The sequence below is a fragment of the Molossus molossus genome, unplaced genomic scaffold, assembly GCF_014108415.1.
Source record: "Molossus molossus isolate mMolMol1 unplaced genomic scaffold, mMolMol1.p scaffold_m16_p_13, whole genome shotgun sequence".
NCBI lineage: Eukaryota > Metazoa > Chordata > Mammalia > Chiroptera > Molossidae > Molossus > Molossus molossus.
Genome location: NW_023425348.1, coordinates 90,636,392 through 90,658,892, shown reverse-complemented (window position 1 = coordinate 90,658,892; position 22,501 = coordinate 90,636,392). Strand labels below are relative to the sequence as shown.

General features: G+C 52.7%; 1 protein-coding gene across 8 annotated transcripts in view; it reads left to right on the top strand.

Annotated features, from left to right (window-relative positions):
• Positions 1-22,501, top strand: part of NRXN2 (neurexin 2) — a 106,903-nt gene that overhangs the window by 3,392 nt on the left and 81,010 nt on the right. For 7 of the 8 annotated variants that reach the window (XM_036258474.1, XM_036258481.1, XM_036258475.1 and 4 more), the window contains exons 1-2: positions 5,964-6,690; positions 20,399-20,416. In XM_036258474.1, the coding sequence (XP_036114367.1) occupies positions 5,964-6,690; positions 20,399-20,416 (745 nt within the window). Of the gene's footprint in view, positions 1-5,730; positions 6,691-20,398; positions 20,417-22,501 lie in introns of those variants that run through there. The other variant, XM_036258478.1, reaches the window with a different exon arrangement.

The window sequence follows — 22,501 nt, the reverse complement described above, 5'->3', positions numbered from 1 at the left end:
ACTAGGCAACTGTGTTTCCCCCCCAACCTCCACCGAGTCATTCAACTGCACCCCAGTCCTCAGCCCACCCTTCTCCTCAGACCCACACATCTGACAGCGGCCTCGTCATGTGCACCTCAAGCTGCCACCTCTTGTGCCCAGCCCCCTTCATGCTTCTCTTCTTGGACACAGAGACCTGTTCAGGGGGGCCTGTGAGCCCAGCCAGTGCTGCTGGGGAGCTCCCAGGAGTCTTCAGACCCATTCCCCCATTCTTCCACTTCCTTAGGTGGGAGGGGTGCCCAGCAGATAGGAGAAGGGCCCAAGGGGAGAGATTGAGTTCCAGCTCTGCCACTTAGAAGCTGTATGACCTTGGGGGGTGGTCCTCTGTGAGCGTCAGTTTCACCATCTGTAAAAGGGGCAGTGATAAGACCTGCCTTGCATACTTCCCTCCCTGGGCCCTGGGGAGAATCAGAGGAAACGTGAGACACATGGAATTCTGCAAACTAAAATGCTGAGCTGAGTATTAAAAGTAATTCATTAATATAACACGTGCTTTTCCACTTCACTCAATGCCAGGCACTATTCTACATGTGTTACATACATTAATTCTTAATTTTGACAATACCACAATTACCTCTATTTTACACATAAGGAAACTGAGGCCCACAGAAGCTAAGTGACTTGCCCAAGGTCACACAGCTAGAAAAACATAGACTTGGCATTTGAACCCAGCTCCGGACTCCGTGCCTGTAACCACCACACTACCTGGTTTTGCCCACTGCTGAGGTGTGGACACACAGGAGGGCTTCTTTGTCTCCTCTAGGTCATCAGGGCTGGAAGGAGGGAGCAGGAAGGGGAAGTGGGAACTGTTTGCAGCCCGTCAACCCTGTCTAAGCTTTTAGGGAGAAGAAGGGACCCTCCAAAAACCACATTCTGTGGCTGGAAGGGACCTCAGGGCTCAAATCGTTTGATGTCCCCTTTCCATATGACTCAAGAACCCGGTCCTGAGCATCTCTGAGCAGTAGTCATCCTGCCTCAGCTCACACACCTCCGCAGACGGGGAACTCACCATCCCCCGGAGGCAGCCTACTCTACTGTTGGCTGCTTTGGATTGCTAGCAAGTTCCTCTTTATCTTGAGCCAAAATCTCCCTCCTCATTAGAGGCACTTCTCCCACCTGTCCACGAGCTGCCTTCTGGGGCCACCAGAATGTGTGTAAACCCGGCTCTTCCTTCCTGGCGCCTGGGGGAGGCCCCTGCTGTCACACTCCCAGCTGGCAGGAGAAGGAGCTGGCGTGAAGAGAGGACAGCCAGAGGGAGGCTGGCATTCCCATGGCTGGAGGTGTGTGTACATGTGAGTGTGGTGTAGATGTGACCAGAGAAGGGGCCAATTGGATGCCGGGAGAAGGCCGGGGGCTTTGCCAGGGTGGGTATGGATTATCTCGCCTTGGCATCTGCACCTATTTGCTCAGTTCGCATTGGTGGTATGGGGGCTACGGCCTTTGGTTAGCTGGGAAGGCCCAGGCTGGGATAGCAGGCGCAGTGGAAAGCATCTAGAATGGAAAACCTGTGGCCTTGGTTTTAGTTTTGCTCTGCTGTGTGACCCTGGGCAGTCACGGTCCCTCTCTGGGACTCAGTTTCCACCTCAGAGGGATGCATGCCATTAGCTTTGAGGTCTGTCTTTCAGTCCTAGGGGCAAACTCAGAGTCTGGGGCATCTGCAGAGGGCGGTGGCCCTTGAAGGCCAGATCAGAGAAGGGTGGGCTCTGAGCCCAACACTGCCAGTGGCCTGTGGACAGTGCAGGGTAGGAGGAAGGCCACCCCTTATGTGCACTCAAACTTGGGCAAATTATTTCATCATTCTAAGCAAGGCGCCTTGTTTGTAAGCCTGGGGTGACACAGCTAGCTCCTGGAACTAGAGGATTAAATGCACCTGCTGGTGGTTTGCCCAGTTGGTGTGGCTCAGTGGTTGAATGTTGACCCCACGCACCAAGAGGTCCCGGTTTGATTCCCAGTCGGAGCACATGCCCAGGTTGTGGGCCAAATCCCCAGTGGGGGGCATGCAAAAGGTGGCCAATCTATGTTCTCTCTCTCCCTCTCCCTTCCGCTCTCTCTAAAAATCAATAAAGAAAAAATAAAAATAAAAATAAATGTACCCGGGAGTCCAACCAGCACCTGATCCACAGTGTGGAGCCCAAAAGTTGTAGCTCAGATGCCGCAGTGGCACTGGCCTGGCTGGGGGAAGGTGAGGAGGAGGTTGTCAGCCAAGGAGGACCCAGAAATAGTCTAGGAGAGGATTCAGTGGGGAAGACAGTAGGACGAGGTCCTCAGAGCAGCCAAGTCACCCCACCCACCTCCTCCAGCTCCCATAGCGATGCTGGGCCCATCTGTAGTAGGGGTGCTGGGAGCTGACCGAGTGCAGAATCCCAGATTACTGGAAAGGTCAGTTCCCCAGAGGAGCAGTGGCCCCGGGCCAGCAGTGGCTGGCAGTGTGCACAGCAGTGACGTCAGTCAGCAGCCAGGATATCCCAAGACTGCCCCGGCCAGTCAGTGGGCACTGAAGAAGAGCGGGTGTTGGGGAGCAGCGCCTGGACTCTGTGGGTACAGGGGACTTCCACAGCATTGCATGAGCCTGAGTGAGGGGCCTGGCACAACTCCAGGGGACACTGTCTACCTGATCTAGTTGTGCAAGGCAATGGCCATGGCCACGGGGAGGAGATCTGAGGCCAGCTGCTGTGTATGTACCAGGAGTTGAAGAAGAATGGGACGTCAGAGGTTGGCAGGTACCCCCTGCATGCTGGGAGGAAAGGTGAGCTGTAGGCTCGGTCAGCAGAAACCTGGGCCTGGGGCGGGGAGGCCGAAGGGAGGGGAAAGATGGTAAAGAGCAGGTTTCCTGGAACTGTAGGGTGGGGTGAGGTGGAAAGGACCCAGGTGTCCCCTTAGCTCACATTCCTCTTGGGACAATCTCTGCCTAGCAAGCCTGAAGCTGCCCCAGTTTTCTCTGAGTCCCTGGAGAGAGGACCCAGGGAGGACTAGGGCTTCCTCCTGGCCAGCCCTGCAGCCCCTGTGCCCTGGCACTGAGCCAAGCTGGTCTGTGCTGCGGAGCTGCGGGCTGTGGAGAGAATGAGTAATGAGCCTTGAGGGGCTGCAGGCCCAGACCCTGGCCTTCCTCCCAGGAGGCAGCCGTAGGTTCAGCCTGTCCCCACAGCTGGCTCACAGACACGTGCCTGTGCATAGCACCCCCTCCCTTCCCTCCACATCTTGGTACACACAGACCAGTGGAGTCACCCCCTCCTAGACTCTCACTCAATTTGCTGCCACCCCCTCCCCCAATCAGGTAACATTCTTTCTGGCTCTCAGGACCCAGGCCTCTGGAGGCCTCTCCACCATCCTTCACTCTGTCCTCTGCCAACTTCTTGAACAGGGGAGACCCTGCCCCTGGGCTTTCAGCAGGCACCCCTCTGCCATCTCCCTAGAAGGTGGGGATGTATAACAGAGGAACTGGGTTGGGGAGTCGGGTAGGGGAACAAAAATCCCCTCCCTTTCCTCAGCTGAGGGGTGAGTGGACAAGCAGCACGGAATCCTATTCCCTCTGCCAGCGGAAATCGATAGCTAATTAATTCCCTCCCCAAAATAGTGTCCGGAGGTGGGGGCTGGGAGAGAGGCTGAGAGAGGCTAGGCAGACTGAGACTGAGACCCCAGCAGGGGAGGGAGGGAGGATGTCACTCAGGGGCTGCGCATCTGCTGGGGGTCACTGGCTGCCCCTTCTAGAGAAGAGGGAGTTTGGCCTCTTCCTCCCCCAAATTTGAAAGTCCCCCTCCCCTGCCCTGGGCTGAAGTGGGGGTGCACGTGTGTGGGGGTAAAGGCGTCAATCAGGCTGGGAGCAGGTGCTGCATTTAATTTGATTGGCTAATTAGCCCATACATGTTAATTATCTCCATTACCCAATGAGGAGAGGGAGTGGTAAAGCTATATATAACCCGACAGTGTTTAGAGGAAGAGGGGCTGCTTCCTGGATTGCCTCTGCCCCTGCCTGGGAAGGGGCAGCCCTTGGATGGGCACTCGAGTCCCTGTTGGAGTTTGTAGGGTTGGAGGTGGGGCATCAGTCAGAAGGAGCCAGATGGAAGGACCTGAGAGCTAGGCTTTGAGGGTCTATTGGAGCTGGCTCCCTAAACACTATGACCAGCTTCCTGAGGACTTCTCTTTCCCATCTTCCTTCTGCACACACTTCACTACACTCATCCCTGTCCTCCCCCTCACTATGGATTTTTAGGGACACCCTAGCTTCCTCCCACATAGCACTTTGACTCCTCACCACCACCACCTCCCACCTCCTCCCTCTCCAAGTCATCTCTCTCCTCTTCTTCTGGTTTCCAACTCTGAGCTACAGTGGTTGCCCTGCCCTTTGTCTCCTTTGTGGAGACAGACAGATGTGGATCTAAGTCTCAGTTCTCTGTTGACTGGTTGTGTGACCTTGGGCAAGTCCCTAGACTTCTCTATGTGGGCTTCCCCAGTGGTTAAGGGAATAATGGGGCTTCTCAGAGTGATGAAATAAAATGACACTTGTAAAAATGCCCAGTACCCAGGGCCTTGACAAATGCTGTTTGAATTTGGAATTTAATTTTATCTATCTTCTCATTCCTTTTCTCCCCATCGGGCCACCTTTGTCCTCCATTACTCTTCGGTCGCTGTCATTTTTCATGCAATTTCTCTCCTTCCACTTCCCCCTTCAATCTTTCCCTGTCTCTTCCTAAACTCTGGCCCCTCCCTGCTTCTCTCTCAGACTTCTCCCCACCTCCTTCCTTTCCTCCCTCCCCCAAATAAAATCAATGCAATATTCAGGAGGGTTGTTGGATATAAATAATTACGACTTGGAGTTTAACGAGATGCAAATTCCCCTCCCCTGCGTGGGGTATAAATTGCTCTCTGACAGCCCGTTACAAGGGTAATCATTTCAGAAAGGCAATTTTATGCAAATAAGCCTGCCTGCCTCCTGCCCTGGATGGGGAGGAGGGGTGAAACTCAGAGGTGCCGAGAACCCAGGTATTGGGCTAGGTCTGAGGCTCAGGACTGGGAGATGGAAGGTGGGGGCTGACAGACATTTAGGTGCATGAAGGATCTGGGCTGGTGAGCAGTGGGGCTGGGGCCCAGGAAAGGGTGAGGGTGGTTGGGGGGGGGGGTGTTGGAGAAAAGGAATCAAATGCCTGTGTCCTTGTGTGGATGGAGAGGGCTTGGGGCCTGGATGCCTGTGTCCTGTCTGGCTTCTCTCTCTTACCTCCTACCCAGCCATTGATACCATTGATGAATTGACATTTAATTAATCCCAATGAATTATTTAGCAACTTCATTATCCAGCATCAGGAACTGATGCGAGAGAGCGTGGCTGGTGGTGGGAGCCATGCACCGGGATTGGGTGGCTCAGGGAGGAAGGGGCTGGGGTCACCCGCTGGAGGAGCTGGCCCTGGTCCTGACAGGAGGCGAGGGTGAGGGCATCTGGGTTGGGCTCCTACTGCACTCTTAAGGCGTCACCTGTCCACATCTCAAACCAATAATGCCCGGAGGGAGTGCCATCCCAAGTGTTGAGCCCCAGTATTCCCATCCACGGTGATGTCTCTTGTTCCCTAGGTCAGGGCGGCTCCTCCAGTCCTAAAGGGAAAAAACTGGGCACTTGCTGGTGTGAGGGGGGATGTAGGCACCGACGACCTCCCCTCTCCCGAGCCCCCCATTAACCTTTTCCTTTCTCTTTTCCTGCAGGCATCCCTCCCCCATCTTACATCGGAGCCCGCAGGGGGGGAGGGGCGCCTTCGCCGCGGCTCAGGAAAGAGCCTCTGCGTGCGTCGCCTTAAGGCCAGGCCCATGGCACTGTGAACCGGCGAGGGAGCCCCGCTCGGTGCGGGGGGCGCCCGGCCCCCTGCCCGCCCCATGTGCCCGCGGCTCTGAAGCCTGAGCGGGGCCGGGGGCCGGGCGGGGCCGGGGCCGCCGGAGGCATGGCGCCCGGGAGCCCGTGGTGGCCGCCGTCGCCGCCGCTGTTGCTGCTGCTGCTGACGCTGGGAGCTGGCGCGGGCGGCCTGGAGTTCGGCGGCGGCCCCGGGCAGTGGGCTCGGTACGCGCGCTGGGCCGGCGCAGCGAGCAGCGGGGAGCTCAGCTTCAGTCTGCGCACCAACGCCACGCGCGCGCTGCTGCTCTACCTGGACGACGGCGGCGACTGCGACTTCCTGGAGCTGCTGGTGGTGGATGGGCGCCTGCGGCTGCGCTTCACGCTGTCGTGCGCCGAGCCGGCCACGCTGCAGCTGGACACGCCGGTGGCCGACGACCGCTGGCACATGGTGCTGCTGACACGCGACGCGCGCCGTACGGCGCTGGCGGTGGACGGCGAGGCCCGAGCCGCTGAGGTGCGCTCAAAGCGGCGCGAGATGCAGGTGGCGAGCGACCTGTTCGTGGGCGGCATCCCGCCCGACGTGCGCCTCTCGGCGCTCACGCTCAGCACGGTCAAGTACGAGCCGCCATTCCGTGGCCTCCTGGCCAACCTGAAGCTGGGCGAGCGGCCCCCCGCGCTGCTGGGCAGCCAGGGCCTGCGCGGCGCCGCGGCCGACCCTCTGTGCGCGCCCGCGCGCAACCCCTGCGCCAACGGCGGCCTCTGCACGGTGCTGGCCCCCGGCGAGGTGGGCTGCGACTGCAGCCACACGGGCTTCGGCGGCAAGTTCTGCAGCGAAGGTGAGCCGGGGAGCCGCCGCGGGTGCCTGGGCGCGGGAGGGAGGGGCCGGGGGTGCCCCGGGGTCTGGGCCCTTGAGCGTGCACCACCACGCGAGGGCGGTGAGGCGTATCCTGTATGAGGACCCTTGTCCGGGGAGAGCGCAGGTGGATCGCTACTGAGCGCTGGGGCCGCGGGGTGGGGAGGGTTAGTATGGGCGTGGACATTGTGGGCGTGGCCTCTGAGGGCCGACGCCCCTCACTTCGGAGGGTCCAGTGGCTATTTGTGGGTAGGCCAGTGTAGTCAGGTCCTGGCGTGAGGGTGAAGGTCTGGCGCTTGAGGGCGTGTGGGTGGGGCCGGCGAGGGGACAAGAGGCGTCTGAGAGGGCGTGTAGAGAGGGTCTGCGTGGGCGGGACCTATGCGAGGCAGTGGGTGGGGCCTTGTGGGCGGGGACTCTGGGGCGGGGGCGTGGTCGGCCCAGGAGGGCGGGGCCGGTGCGGCAGGCGCTGCCTGTGGGCGTCCTCGGCGAAGGGCGGGAAGTACGGTCTGTGAGGCCGCGACAGGTGCATGAAGGCCTAGGCGTGAGGGCGGTGGGCGTGGGGCAGAGGGCGCGAAGGCGCGTGGGGGCGAGTGGGGATTGCGAGGCTGTCACTGCACGCACCAGGAGGGCAGGGACCAAGTGTTTCTTTTTCACGGAATCGGCAGAGCCCCTTCGAGAGTAAAGGAAAAACAAGGGAGAGGGAGGCTGAGGCTTCCCGGGCTCCTGACTAGGAGTGGACGGATTTGTTGAGGGGCAAAAAAATGGCTGGTCGTTTTCACCGGGTGAGAGACAGGGAGTGGAAGCTTCAGTTTTAAACATCCAGCCCTTTCCAGCCTGGGCTTTGGCGGGGACACTAGTGTTCTGGAGAGAGGTTGGAGTGTGGACTCAGGGGTATGGAATCGAATGTGGGGTAGGGGCTCGAAGGGGAGGCTTAAGGGAGGGCGAGGGTCCGTCAGCTCCCAGCAGCAAGGGGCAGAGAGGGGTGGAGTGAGGGACTAGTGGTGGGTTGCACCAGGCCTGGGGCCTGCTGTGGTTTCAGTGGGTGTGTGTGTGTGGAGGGGGGTCTAATGCACCTGCTGTACTTAGATCTGACTACGGAGTGGGGAGAGGTTCCCCATTTCCTTCATCTCTGGTCACTGGCAGCTGTTTTCTGCAGATATGTGCCGACAGACATGCTTCCCTCTCCCTCAGTACCCCTCGAAGCGGTGGGCCACTTAGCATTGTGTGTGTCTGCCCTGAGAGGTGTGTGCATATGCATGTGTGTGCCCACAATCTAGTGTGGCCCGGGGACTGTTTGGGGGATGGGTGTCCTCGTGGCTGCCAGCATGTGGACAGCCACGGGAGGAGCCAAGTCTGCAGGTGTAGCCTTGGATTTGGGAAAATCTATACATTGCACAGTATTTTTATTTATTTATTTATTATTTTTTAATCCTCACCTGAGGACATTTTCCCATTATCTTCAGGTACAGTGGGAGGAAGGGTGGGAGGGAGGGAGGGAGGGAGGGAGAGAGAGAGAGAGAGAGAGAGAGAGAGAGAAACATTGGTTGCCTCCCGCACTACCCTGACCAGGGCCATGGACCAAACTGCAACCAAGGTATGTACCTTGACCAGAATCAAACCCGTGACTCTTTGGTCCATGGGCTGACGCTCTAACCCTTGAGCCAAACGGGCCAGGGCTGCACAGTGTTTTGATTGTGTATCTAGAGTCATGGTAGAGGAATACATAAGAAAGGTTTTAGGATTGCTTTTGTGGGGCTATTTGTACAAGGTTGTGGGCTATATCTCCAGGAACTGTGTTTATTAAGCTAATCTGACACCTTCTCGCCTTTCCCCCAAGGAGCTCAGGTGCTTCCAAAACTGTGAAATTGTGTATCTGTGTGTGTTTGCCCGCATGCAGAGGCCTGTGAGTCTGGCAGTGTGTATATGTATGAATGAGACTGAGTAGCAGTGTTTACAGATTGAAGTCCAGTGCCTAGCAGGGTGAGGACTACTCTAGTGTAAGGGCATGTGCTTATGTGTAGATACCCATGTACATGTGTTTCAATGTGGGGCCTCAGTAAGGCACCTGGCTTCTATGAGGCCTCCTTCTTTCTATGACCTTCATGCGATTCTGTGGTCCCTATGACCTCTCCCCTTTGAGCCTCCCTAAGAAAATTGGACGAACCACCCTTCTAACTTGATGGAAGGGAAATCTGAGCCGCAGAGAGGTAGGTTACTGTAATTGGTCCACAGTCTCACCGTGCAGAATTGGGCTTGGGTGTATGAAAAATGCATCCAGAGGCATCCTGGTCCAACAGAGCCCTTGTATTATTCATTCCCTGAAAGGATTCATCGGCCAGAGGCTCCCAGTGAGCCAAACAAAGTGTGTGCTTCTGAATGAGGGTTGTGTGGTTGTGTGTCTGAGATGTGTTCGAGTACCTGTGTTGAGAGGGACTGTTTTGTGTCTCATATGTATATGTGCTGAATACGTGTCAGATGAATGTTTGTATCAGCTGTGTTGGAGCTGTGAGAGACAGCTATGTATCTGACCCATTGTGTGTGTGTGTGTGTGTGTGTGTGTGTGTGTGAGAGAGAGAGAGAGAGAGAGAGAGAGAGAGAGATTCATGAAGAAAGAGGAAAGGGAGATATTAGGTGGATATCAGACAGCTGGTAGGGACAGGGTGCTTCCGTGTGTGTGTGTGTGTGTGTGTGTGTGTGTGTAGTATCTATTGAGTGAGTGGTGCTTTGTCTGTGATGAAAAGGCAGGGATATTTATCTCTGTATTCCCTGTACCGAATATAGTACCAGACACTTAGTGGGTGTTTGATAAAGATTTGTGGACTGAAAGAAGAGATATTAATATGTATTTGAAGGAATAAAGGCTTGAGGTAAAGCTGTATATGCATATGAAAATATGCATGTGTATGTTTTCAGATGTGAGTGTGGGTGGCATGGGGGTTGTAAATACTGATTGCATCTGGAGAGGACGGCTCTGATTCCCCTCCTCGCCCTGTGACCCTATTCTCTCTCCTTATATTTGTGTTCCTTATTTTCTGGGCAGCTTCTTTAATATCCTGTGCTCATTACACTTCTAGCACATTTTCATCTGCCCAGGAGGGAAAGAGTGGGCTCCCACCCCTGGGTATTGGGGTTGAGGGAGGAAGACTTTAGGTGAAGCAGGCCTGGCTCCTGACCTCTGAGACACAGCTCAGGGCCAGAGGCCCCAAATTTCCTGAAGGTACAGTTGCTTCATTATTATCTACTTCGGGTGTTTTTCAACTTTTCTGAAATTAAGGGCATCTTTAAAGTCAGTAATTCACAGTATCCTTTCCAAATAGTAGTTAATTTTATGTCTGTTTATTGTGAAAATAGATGACTCAAAGCTACTATGAATTCAGAAAAGCTTTTAGATGACTTTGATGTTATATTTTCCATTGTGGTTAATCAAATATACATTAGAAGAAATAGTTTTAGCTTTATGTGCAAGACTTACCGATCTGCCCTCAGGTATTTGGTGTGCATATGGATTTATGGATCCTTTGGAATCCCCCCCCCCCCCCCCCCCCCGCCTTCCCAGGTCTGGGCCTGCCCATTGAGTGAGAATCTCCATGTTAGGAAATTTTATTTCTCCTCTAGGGTGTCTGGCCACAGGTAATTGAAGGCAGAACTAAGCATGAACAACCGAGTGTGCGTACCTGCTGCTGATTATCTGCCAAAGCTGCAATAGAGTAGACTGGAATTTTGTGGTAGTTTGCATGTGAACCCCTCCTCATGTCACTCATGTGTGGAGAAAGGGCTGAAAAGTGATCAAGGAAGAAGGCTGTGCAGGTGTGTGGGAGACCTCCAGAGGAGTGGGGGCGCAGAAGTATAGGACAGTGTCTGGTGTGTATCTTGCTTGGGAGAGAAATTTGAGACTAGTGGGAAAGTGTGTGTTGGCAGGGAGGTAGAGGGACGTGTCTCGTGTGTGTTTTGTAAGTTCGTTAGTGATTTTATTCAACAGGTAGTTCTCCAGGCCTCCTTTTTGATAGGCCTTGTGTTGGGGCCTGAAGGGGAATCAGAGATGAATAAGATGCTGCTCCAGGAGTTGACTGTTTAATTGGGGAAGCAGATGAATAAAACAGCCCAATGTATGGTTAGGAGAACAGATTCTGCCGCCAGACTGCCTGGGCAGTGACCTTGGACTTAGCTCTCTGCCCTGATTTCCTTATCTATAAAATGGGGACAATAATAGTACTTACATTATTGATTTGTTGTAATAACTAAATTAGCTAATTCTTGTGAAGTGCTTAGAAGAGTGCCCAGCACATAGAAAATGCTAACAACAGCAAAAGAGTAATGCAAAATAGTGTAATATATACCCAAAGAGCGGCAGTAAGGCCGTGTGGCTTCGTGATCTGACCGTAGACTCTGGGGCTCAGATCTGGGTTTGAATCTGATTTCTGCTCACTGCTAGGCCTGTGAATCAGATGACTGCCTAACCTTCAGACTAATTTTTCTTTAATGAGGATAAGCATGCTTACCTCACAGGTGTGTTATGGGAATTAAATGAGTGCCTGGTACGTAATAAGTGGTGAGTTAATGGTAGTCACTATTACAGGCAGAGTGCTGTTGGGGTTTTGAAGAAGGGGAGAGCTTGCAAGTTGGGAGGATCTGTAATAAAAGGAATGCTATTTAAGACTGGCCTAGAGCATTGATTATTAAGCTTGATTTGGGGGAAATCACCCCAAGCAAAGGTATCAGTAGGAACAAAGACATGGAAGGGGGAATGTAGTCCTATCCATTGAGGGGCACCACAGAGTACAGGGAAAATGGTGGGATCTGAAGCAGGAGAAGCAGGTTGAGACCAGGTCTTGGAGTTTTGACTTAAGTCATTCCATCAACATTTAATGGATGCTGTCTGTCTACAGAGTATTGGCAGATAGAGCCACAAAAGAATTTTGAGCAGGTATATGAATAATAAGAGCTATTTTGGAAGCTGGCAGTGAGGTGTAGAATGGGTCATAGGGGGCAGTGTTAAAAGGTAGAGAAATCAGTTGGGAGATAGTTCAGGAAAGAGATATTGAGGCCTTGAACCTTGGGAGTGGCAACTGTGCTGGCAGCAATGGTAGTAGTGGCTGAGAGCCACTGTGAGGCTGAAGCTGTGGGTCTCTGCCTCTTGTATGTGGGGGAGGCGGGGAGGGGTCAGAGATGATGAGACTTCAGGTTTGGATGGTTGGAAAAATGGTGGATGGGTGAAGGAAAGGGGGAAGTTAGGAAGGGAGCAGATTTGGCTACAGATCATGCATGTGTTGAGTTGCGGTGCCCCTCGGTATTCCTAGACAGAGGTGTCCGAAGGGCACAATGAGACCAGAGCTCTGAATTGAAGGTGGGGCTGCAGATGGAGACCTGGGAGCCACAAGCATGGAGAGAGAGTATCTGAAGCTCTGGAATCGGATGAGGTGCCCAAGGAGAAGGTGAAAGACTTCAGAGGAGCATCCAGTTGGGAAGAGGAGGGAGAGGAGCAGCTGCAGACAAGCGCAGGAGCAGTTGGAACAAAAAGGGAGTCAGATCACACAGTCAAGGATGAAAAGCCTGGGGCCTGGCAGCTAGAGAGCATTTGCTAGGTGCCTTGAATGTTTCATCTCATTTCATCCTCATGACCACCACCTGAGATGTAAGAGCTGGGCTCTGAACCCTGAGCTGGCTCCGGGACCTGTTGCCCGCACCTTGCCACGCTGCCTCCAAAACAGAGAGATGATCAGGCAGCTGTGTCCATGGATTACCTGCATTTGGTTTATTGGGGTGCTTGGGGACAGTATTTGATCAGAAACCAGTGACTACCCCAAATTTCTCGGGCCACAGCTTCTCCCATAAGCCAGTATTTGAGAAGGTGTTTGTTGGCCTGTCCTGGCACTGGGAGAGGGCCGAGGACATCTGTCAGGAAAATCTCAGCCTTCTGAGCCCTCGAGGAAGAACTCACTCTGGGAAGTGGGCTTTTTTCCATTAAAATACACAGCTCACTAACATTGAAATCTTTCTGTACGATGCACACCTCCCTGCCTCCGTAAGCATAATATTTGGAATGTGATTTCACCTCGTCCGGATGACTCAGGGTGTCGTGATTCCCCTCAGCTACTGCACTGGGTTGTTCCTTCTTTGAGGGTTGTCCTTGCCTGAAACGATGCTTGACTTTTAAATTCTTTTTTGTTTTCTAATTTTTAATGGATTTTTAGAGAGAAAGGAAGGGAGACGGAGATAGAAACATCAATGAGAGAGAACATCCATTGGTTGCCTCCTGCGTGCCCCCTACTGGGGATTGAGCCCACAACCCGGGCATGTGCCCTGACCGGGAATGGAACCAGTGACCTCTTGGTAATTGGGACGAACCACACCTGCCAGGGCTGGACTTTTGAATTTTTGCATTAGCTTTTTCTAGTTTTTCCACCTCTGCCCTTCGAAAGAGTTGTCAGCAACTCATATCCATAGCTCTCTCTGTTTGTGAACTGGAAATCAGGGCTCCCAAGCATGTTAGAATTGTGTGTCACTAACAGTGAGTGGAGCCTGGGTCAGGTCTGAGAGGTTCTGCTGTGAGAAAATAGCAGATTTCATGCATAACTGCTATGATGTTGGTTTTGGCTGCTCAGAATTTTTTCTCTTCTCTTCTCTTCGTTATTTCTGGTCTTCGTCACTGTCCTCAATAACGAACCTGCTGGAATCACCCATTTATGTTAGGCAAGACGATACTCTCTATGCCCTCTGGTGGGGCAGTCACAGTCTGTGTGTGGGAAAACTGAATAAATAAGGTCATGTATATCAGCTCTAACATCTGACACCTGTGGTTCCTCCTAGTTTCTGTAGTTGGAAATGGCTCCGGACAGAATGGGACCAGCTGCTGTGAGACTCCAGAGACAGGGTAGACATTCCCAAGGAAAGCCTCATGTGGCAGAATGGCCAAGAGCACGGGCTGCCGGGTTTGGATCCCAGCTTTGCTACTTGCTAGCTGTGTGAACTTGGGCGGTTTACTTCATCACATTGTCCTTCAGTGTCCCACTCTGTAAGACGGTGGTTATAATGTTGTTTAAGGACTAAATGAGTTAATATATGGAAATCCTTTACAATGTGCCAGGCACTATTCTAAGCAACCAATAAAGGTATTTTATTATTTTATTTTTTCTTTATTGATTTTTGAGAGAGAGGAAGGGAGAGGGAGAGAGATAGAAACATCAATGAGAGAGAACATTGATTGGCTGCCTCCTGCATGTCCCCTACTGGGCATATGCCCTGACCAGGAATCGAACTGGTGACCTCTTGATGCATGGGTCGATGCTCAACTACTGAGCCACACCGACCGGGCAATAAATGTTATCATGATTATGAATCCTAGTGGTCAGGGAAGGCTTCAAGCAGGAGGTGGGACTCAGCTAGATCTTGAAGGATGACTGAGTGAGATTTGTGGGGTGGGAAGGAAAGGAGAGGGCTTTCTGGTCAGGAAAATGGCCTAAATGAGGAGTCTGGTACCAGGCAGGGGATGTGAGCAGGTGCCTCAGGGGCGGCTGAGCAGACCAGGATGTTTGTGCTTTGTGGGAGATAAAATCAGAACTGTACATTCAAGTCTCCATCCAGAAGTCTTAACTTCCAGGACAAGAATGCAATTTCATTGGAAGTTTTAAAGCCAGACAGATTTGGGTTCAGATTTTGACTCTGTCGCTCATGAACAGTATGATCTTGGAAAAGTTTCTTCCACTTTCTGAGCCTTGGTTTCCCTATCCTACAAGGGAGGGAGAGCAGTGGCCATCGACAGGGGATGGTGGTGGGGAAATGACTGCACGGGGAGAGCTGGGCACACTTGAAGTGCTCCTTACGTCAGAAGTGCTTTTTGTTATTCATTCAACAAACATAGTCATGCTTTTTCCTGAGCCAGGATCTGTGCAAGCATCTGGATACAGAGAGATGAATGAGACATTGTCCTCACTCTTGGATATCTCACAGTCCAGTCAGGAAGCAGAGATGGAAACACAATCGCAAGACAGATCCGATAAGTGAAATAATGGCACAGTGTACCTATCGAGAGTTGGCACAAAAGAGGGATGGCTTACTCTGCCTGGGAGGTCACTTCCGAACACAGACAGAGCTACAGTCACTTGGCCTGAAAGCAAGGGTTGACTTGTTCAGGCTGCTGAGGATGAGAAGATGAGGATGGGGAAGAGTGTTTCAAGCTGAGGGAATGGTATGTACAGAAATGTGGCATATTAGGGACATGGGAAGACACTGGGCGTGGCTGGAGCCTGGATGGTTGCTGGAAAGGAGGTCGGAGGGAGGTGTGGTCAAACTTTGAATGGACTTTCCTGAAGAGATGGACTTTATCCTGTAGGCGCTGGGAAGCAGCGAAGAGTTTTATGCAGGGTTGTGACTTGGTTGGACCCTCTGGCAGTACTTGGGCTGTGAGTTGCAGGGTGAAAAGACTGGCTATAGGGGGTGATTTTTTTTTTTTTTTTAATCCTCACCCGAGGATATTTTTCCATTTTTTGTACAGATAGAGTGGGAGGGAGAGAGAGGAAGGGAGAGAGAGAGAGAGAAACATCGACGTGAAGGGACACATTGAGTGGCTGCCACCCGCACGACCAACCAGGGCCGGGGACAAACTGCAACCGAAGTACGTGCCCTTAGTGGGAACCGAACCCGGGTCTCTCCGGACCGCAGGCCGACGCTTTAACCACTGAGCCAAACTGGCCAGGGCTAGGGGGTGATTGTTTAAGAGACGTATTAATATTCTGAGGAGAGGGTCTGATGAGGGTCTGGCTTGGGGGCTGTGCTCATGATGATGGAGGGATGAAAAGGGATTCTAGGAGCTTAGTTTAGTTTTTAGGGTTTTAGAAAGTGGCATTGCTGGACATAGTATGAAAAAGGAGTAGAGCCAATTTCTGGGTGCCTACCCTGACCAGGGAACGCAGGCAGGGGAGAGGGCTTGCGGGGGAGCGGTTATGAGGTCCATCTTGGACACGTGGCCTGTGAAAAGCCCATGAGACACTCAGGTAGAGCTTTTCTGAAGGCAGGTGGATATGTAGGTCAAGAGGACAGAAGAGAGGTTTGTACCAGAGCCACTGAAAAGTTCTGAGTGTGTGCATGTGTGTGTGCCGTGTGTGTGTTGGTCACAGCAGTATTTGGCCAGGTGTATCTGGTACCCGTGCCAAGAGAGCCAGGCTGGGGATGGGTGGGGAAGCCAACCAGCAGGAGTCTCATGCAGGAAACCACGGGTGAGAGTGAGGGCTATGGTGACGTAGGAGTGCAGGGGACAAAGGCCAAGGTGGTTTTGTGCTCCTGGGCAAGTACCCTTTTCTGTCCAAAGGAGGCGGGTAATACCACTGAGCTCGTGCAGACTGTTGTGAGGCTGACGCACACCAGCACGTGCTGAGGGTCTGTAGGGTGCATGGCTCGCTGATGGGACCTCTTGAGTCTGGCAGAGTGTGGATCACCTAGTGGGTGCTCACGGAGCGTTGGTTGAAAAAGGAAGACAAAGAACCCAATTAAAAAATGGGCAGAGGGACTAAATAGATACCTCTCCAAACAGGAATACAAATGGCTAAGAGACATATGAAGACATGCTCAACATCACTAATCATCAGAGAGATGCAAATTAAAACAACTATGAGGTATCACCTCACACCTGTCAGAATGGCCGCCATCAACAAATCATCAAACAAGTGTTGGCGAGGGTGTGGAGAAAAGGGGACTCTAGTACACTGCTGGTGGGAATGCAGACTGGTGCAGCCACTATGGAAAACACTATGGTGTTACATCAAAAAATTAAAAATTGAACTGCCATTTGACCCAGTGATCCTACTTCTAAGAAGCCTGAAACACCAATCAGAAAGAATATATGTACCCCCATGTTTGTAGCAGCACTATTTACAATAGCTAAGATTTGGAAACAGCCCAAGCGTCCATCAGTAGACGAATGGATAAAAAAGCTGTAGTACATATACACAATGGAGTACTATGCAGCTGTAAGAAAGAAAGATCTCTTATCCTTTGAGATGACATGGAGGGACCTGGAAAGTATTATCCTAAGCGAAACAAGCCAAACAGAGAAAGAAAAGTATCATATGATCTCACTTATTTGGGGAATATAATGAACATAACAGTCTGAGGAATGGGGTAGTCCCAGAGACGTGGAAGTGGGGTACAGACTGACAATCCCCAGAAGAGGGGGTGGTGGGGAAGAGATAAACCACAGAACTTATATGCATGTATGCATGAACAATGGACATGGACAACAAAGCTGGGGACAGTGTGGGGAGGGAGGGGAAGGGGTGAATCAGTGGGGGGAAAAGGAGAAACATCTGTAACAAAAATGAATTAATTAATTTAAATAAATAAATAAATAAATAAATAAATAAATAAATAAATAAATAAATAAAAAGAAGCGTTGGTTGAAAGCCGTGCCTTTGCTGAACGCAGGGAAACGGGCACTTCGTCACTGGGGTGGAGATGTCGAGCATGGTGTTAGTGGTGGAGCTGGGATGGCAGAGAGCTGCCCAAGTAAGTGCTGAGCAGACAGGTGAAGATGCAGGACTGCAAATACAGTTTTGGTAGGGGGGTCCCTAAGCCACAGAAGTGATCTATCACCAAGGAGAGAAAAGAGGAGTGGGGAGGGGGGGGGCCTGGAGGAGCCTGGGATGGCAGGTGAAGGGCACAGGTGAACCAGCAGAAGGCGAAAAGCAGCAAAGAAAGTGAGGTCAATGAGGCCCTAGGTGCCATCTCTCAGAAGCCAGAAGAGGGAAGACTTGTATAGAGCCAACCAAACTTGGCTGTTTCTCTTTCTTGAGCACAGCACGACCCAAGTTGGTGGCAGGGGACCATACCTTTTGAAATGCCCACCATGCTGGATTATCTGGGGGTCACCGTGCTGCCTGGTTTTTGCAGGTGCTAGAGAGATGGTTGTGCTGACTGACCAGGGCCTTTGTTCATGAGAGCCCAGCTTACCGAGGGCCTCTTCAGTTAACTGGGCCCCGCAAACAGTTTGCTTAAGAAAGGCCCTGTGACCTAAGGCAATAGAAACAAAGGAGAAAATGAACACATGGGACTACCTCAAACTCAAAAGCTTCTGCACAGTGAAAGATACAATCATCAAAACGGAAAGGCTACCCACTGTATGGGAGAGCATAATTGCCAACGATATATCAGATAAGGGGTTAATTTCCAATACATATAGAGTGCTCATACAACTCCACAAAAGGAAGACAAAGAATCCAATTAAAAAATGGGCAGAGGAACTGAATAGACACCTCTCCAAACAGGACATACAAATGGCTAAGAAACATATGAAGAAATGCTCATCATCACTAATCATCAGAGAGATGCAAATTAAAACAACAATGAGGTATCACCTCACACCTGTCAGAATGGCCGCCATCAACAAATCATCAAACAAGTGTTGGCGAGGGTGTGGAGAAAAGGGGACTCTAGTACACTGCTGGTGGGAATGCAGACTGGTGCAGCCACTATGGAAAACACTATGGTGTTACCTCAAAAAATTAAAAATTGAACTTCCATTTGACCCAGTGATCCCGCTTCTAGGAATATACCCTAGGAAGCCTGAAACACCAATCAGAAAGAATATATGTACCCCCATGTTTGTAGCAGCACTACTTACAATAGCTAAGATCTGGAAACAGCCCAAGTGTCCATCAGTAGACGAATGGATAAAAAAGCAGTGGTACATATACACAATGGAGTACTACGCAGCTGTAAGAAAGAAAGATCTCTTATCCTTTGAGACTACATGGAGGGACCTGGAAAGTATCATCCTAAGTGAAACAAGCCCAACAGAGAAAGACAAGTTTCATATGATCTCGCTTATTTGGGGAATATAATGAACATAACAGTCTGAGGAAGGGGGTAGTCCCAGAGACGCGGAAATGGGACACAGACTGACAATCCCCTAAATAGGGGGGTGGTGGGGAAGAGATAAACCACAGAACTTATATGCATGTGTGCATGAAGAGTGGACATGGACAACAAACTGGGGAAAGGGCAGGGAGGGAGGGAGAGGGGGGAATCAGTGAGGGAAAAAGGAGAAACATCTGTAACAAAAATTAATTAATAAAAAAATAAAAAAAAGAAAGGCCCTGTGTACACAGCTTTCGGGGGATGCAGCTGTCAGGTAAAAGAAGCTCTGTGTAGTGTACAAGTGTGTTTGTAACATGGTGAAGTGTAGGAGCTTGTATGTGTAGGTTTAGAAAATGGGAGATAGATAGACAGACAGATAGAAAAAAAGGGAGCTGTGTTCATCTCAGGGTGTGTCTTTACCACCAGAGGGAGCGTGGGGTGGTGGTGGTGTGTGCATCTCATATTGTGTTGGATCACTGTGCGGGTATTGATTCTGCATTCAGCCTGTGTGTGTATTATGGGGGTGGCATGAGTTATGATAAATGACAGTATGCGTTTCTGGAGTATAGCTAAACCCCTAGGAGCAAATGAGCACATAGCACACGATGAGGCTGGAGGTAGGAGGGGACGGTGTGTGCTTGCAGGCCTAAGTATGTACTGAACAGCTGTCTGTGTGTATGCGTGTGTATGCTGGGGCTCACATGCATGTTGTGTGTGTGTGTGTGTGTGTGTGTGTTTCCCCACTGCGTCTGTGTGTTTGTAGGCGGTGCTGTTTCTATTCCCCCTGTTGCTTCTCTGAAAGCTCCCCACGGGCGGGAGTGCGGGCGGGCCAGGGGTGTTTGGAGAGGCCTACTTGGTCCTCTTCCAGAGCCGGCCAGAGCCCAGCCTGCGCCAGGAGTTGCGGCTCATCGAAGGAACTGCCCCTGTCCTCCCTTCCTTCTTCTCTCTTGACTCTTTTGGCAGGCCCCCTAGGGAGGGCCGACTGCCCTAAGGCTATGCCCTGACCAAGGGAGGGGCCCAGTTGGGCCCACTGACTTTTGACCCCTCTCACCACTGAAGTGGCTCGTCCAGCCTGGGGGCCCTTTGCCTCACTCAGATATTAGGAAAGCATTTATCATAGAATCACAAAACCAGAGCCAGAGGGGTCTCAGAAAAGAGCTAAGCCACCCCTCTCACTTTTGCAGAAGAGGGACTCGGGGATCAGAGAGGTTAAGTGACTGGGATGGGAGTCACAGAGCACTTTGAGGCAGTAACTGTGTTTTCTGATTTGCATACCTTGACTTTTCTCCCTTGGGTGGGTAGCCAGTGGGGGGTTGTTGGGTCCTGTGAAAAGGCTTTGGATGTGAGTTGTGTGAGAGATTACACATGTCTCTGGATCCAGAAGTGCCTGTGTGTGTCAGTGTGTCACTGAGCAGGAGTGTGTCTCTGGTGGGCCCATGTGAGTGTGTCCCCATCTGTCTTAGAGACACACTGGAATGCAGGGAGGAGCGTGCCTGGGGGAGTCAGGATGCCTGACTCCCTCTCCTGGCTCTGCCTCCGATTCTCCATGTGACCTTGAGTGGTCACTTCACTGCCCTGGGCCTCAGTTTCCTGAAATGTAACATGAGGCTTCGTCTTCCTGGGCTGGGGACCCTGTGTGTGAGGCACTGACTCAAGAAACACCTCCATCTCTGTCTGGTCCCCAGCAGAGCCTTCTAGGTTGGGGGACTTGTGTTCAGGCGGGCTGGGCTTGGGGACCTTGAACCCATCACTCCTCGGAGCCTGTTCCTTGGTATCCTTGCTAACAGCCCTCCTTTCTCTCTCTCTCTCTGCCTCCCCCCTTCCTGCACCTGGCCGGCCTGTAGAGGAGCACCCCATGGAAGGTGAGTGGTGCTCTGGTCACTGAGTGGCAGATCCATGGCTGTGGGGTCCTAGGTGAAGGGGATCGCTGGCCACCTAAGGGCTCCCTCCCCTGCCCGTGCCCAGGAAGGAAGTCTGGGCATCCTCTTGGAGGTCTCGGCCCCACCCCTGGCCTATTCCCTCTTAATTGGTTTGCTGGGGAGCCGGGCAGGCAGAGGGCAGGTCCTTCCACTTGCCAGCCTTCAGGGTCTGGCCCGGCCTTCCTTCCTCAGGCAGGAGACAGGGATTGTGAGAGGAGGGTGGGCTGGAGGGTTCTAAGGTGCCCAGGAGTGAAGAGACATTGTTTTGCCTTGCCCAGCTGAGGAGGCTCTGAAAGGCCATGCTTATGGGGGCTGGGATGGGGCACGTGGGTACGATCCAATCCAGGGTCTGGAGAGTGCAGACAGAGGGCGGGGGGCCTGTCCCAGGGCTAGGGAGTGTGTAGGTGGCAGCTTCTCTGGTCTGACTGACACTTGAGCAGGTCCCTGTCTCCTGTCCCATGGGCTAGTAGGTGGGGGTGGTCTGCTTCTTCCTTCCGCCCAGGCCAAGGGCAAGGATGGGGAGTGTGCCTCTCGGGTTTCTCTCCATTCTTCCCCGCGTTCTCTTTCTTTTGCCTTTTCTCTTGCTCGGGTTTTTCTCCAGGGCTCTGTCCCGGACCTCGTTCTTTGTCTCTTGTTCCTGTCCTCCCCCAGGCTCTCTTTGGGTTCCCGTCATTCTCTGAACCTTCCCCCTGGGTTTGGTTTTCCGGTTTCTTTTCTTCCTCCAGAGTAGACTAGGCATGGGAGAGGGAAGGCTGGGTCGGATGGTGCGACTTGGAGGCTGGGCTGCCAGGGAGCTCACATGGCCACCTCAGAGAAGGCAGGCAGCAAGGTGGTGGGCGAGGGGCCCAGTCACAAACCTGCCCCACCAAACCCTCCTGGAGAAGCGAGTGGGAGTGGGGGGGACACAGACAGCCCTGGCTGGGAGCCCCCTGGGCCCTGCCCTGCAGGAGTGGGAGAGCAGGAGTCCTGGGAAAGGAAGAAAGGAGGGGAGGGGCTCCTGGCCTGAGTGTGGGGCTGGAATCCATGTTTCCTCGTGGTGTCTACAGTTTGTCTGGTTGTCTGGTTGGTGTCTCTCCTCTGTGGATGTCCTCAGGTCCCCTTAGCCTGCAGGCACCCGTGTGTGTGTGTGTGTGTGCGCGCGCGCGTGCACGTGCGCACATGCACATCCAGCTCTGCTGCTTTGTTGTGCTGTGTGCCTTTGTGCAGGTCTGTGCATACATGCTGTGTATGTGCGTCTGAGTGTCCGTAGACGTGTGTGCCTCCATCGCGGTGTCTTCCAGGGGCCCACCTCTCTGCCCCTGTAGGAGTGTCTGCATCTGTCCTGTCTGTGTCTGCATCTCGTGTGTCAGTGTTTACCTCTGCGTGTGAGAGAGTCTGCGTGTCTGGTGGACGCAGCCTTCTGAGGGCTGGAGATAAGATTTAGTGCTGATGTGACTTTTACTTACTCTTGATGTCAGGTCTCCTCTGGAACAAAGGGAGAGATGAAGGGAGGAAGAGGGGGGAGGGGGGAGGAGAGAGGCTTGGGGGGAGCGCAGAGGGGCAGATATTCAGGAGGAAGGAAAGGGGGTAGTAGAGGTGGGCAGAGGAAGGACAGTCCTGGCGGGAGGGGCAGAGAGGACTGAGGGGAAAGGGCAAACAGCCAGGCCAGAGAAGCAAGCAGGGGGCTGCTGGGGGCGGAAGTGCCTGGAGCTGGGAGGGGAGAAAAAAGGAACAGTTCTGTTCCCAGCAAGTGGGTTGAGCAGGACAAGAGGGAAGCTGGGCTTTGGAGACCAGTGGGGAAGGAGGCCTGTGACGGTACCTAGCCATTGCTTAGGGACAGCATGGTGACCTGCTGATTTAGATGGGGTGCTGCCTGGGCCTGATGTCCGTGGCTGTGCAGGGGTGTGTGAGGCTGTGTGAGGTGAGTGTGTGTGCACATACCTACTGATGTCTCTTCTGTGTGTCTCTCTGTGACAGGTCTGCTTGTGTGTCTCTCAATCCTGTCCCCCATAACGGCTCCCTTCTTTCCATGCTGGTCCCCCCAGGATT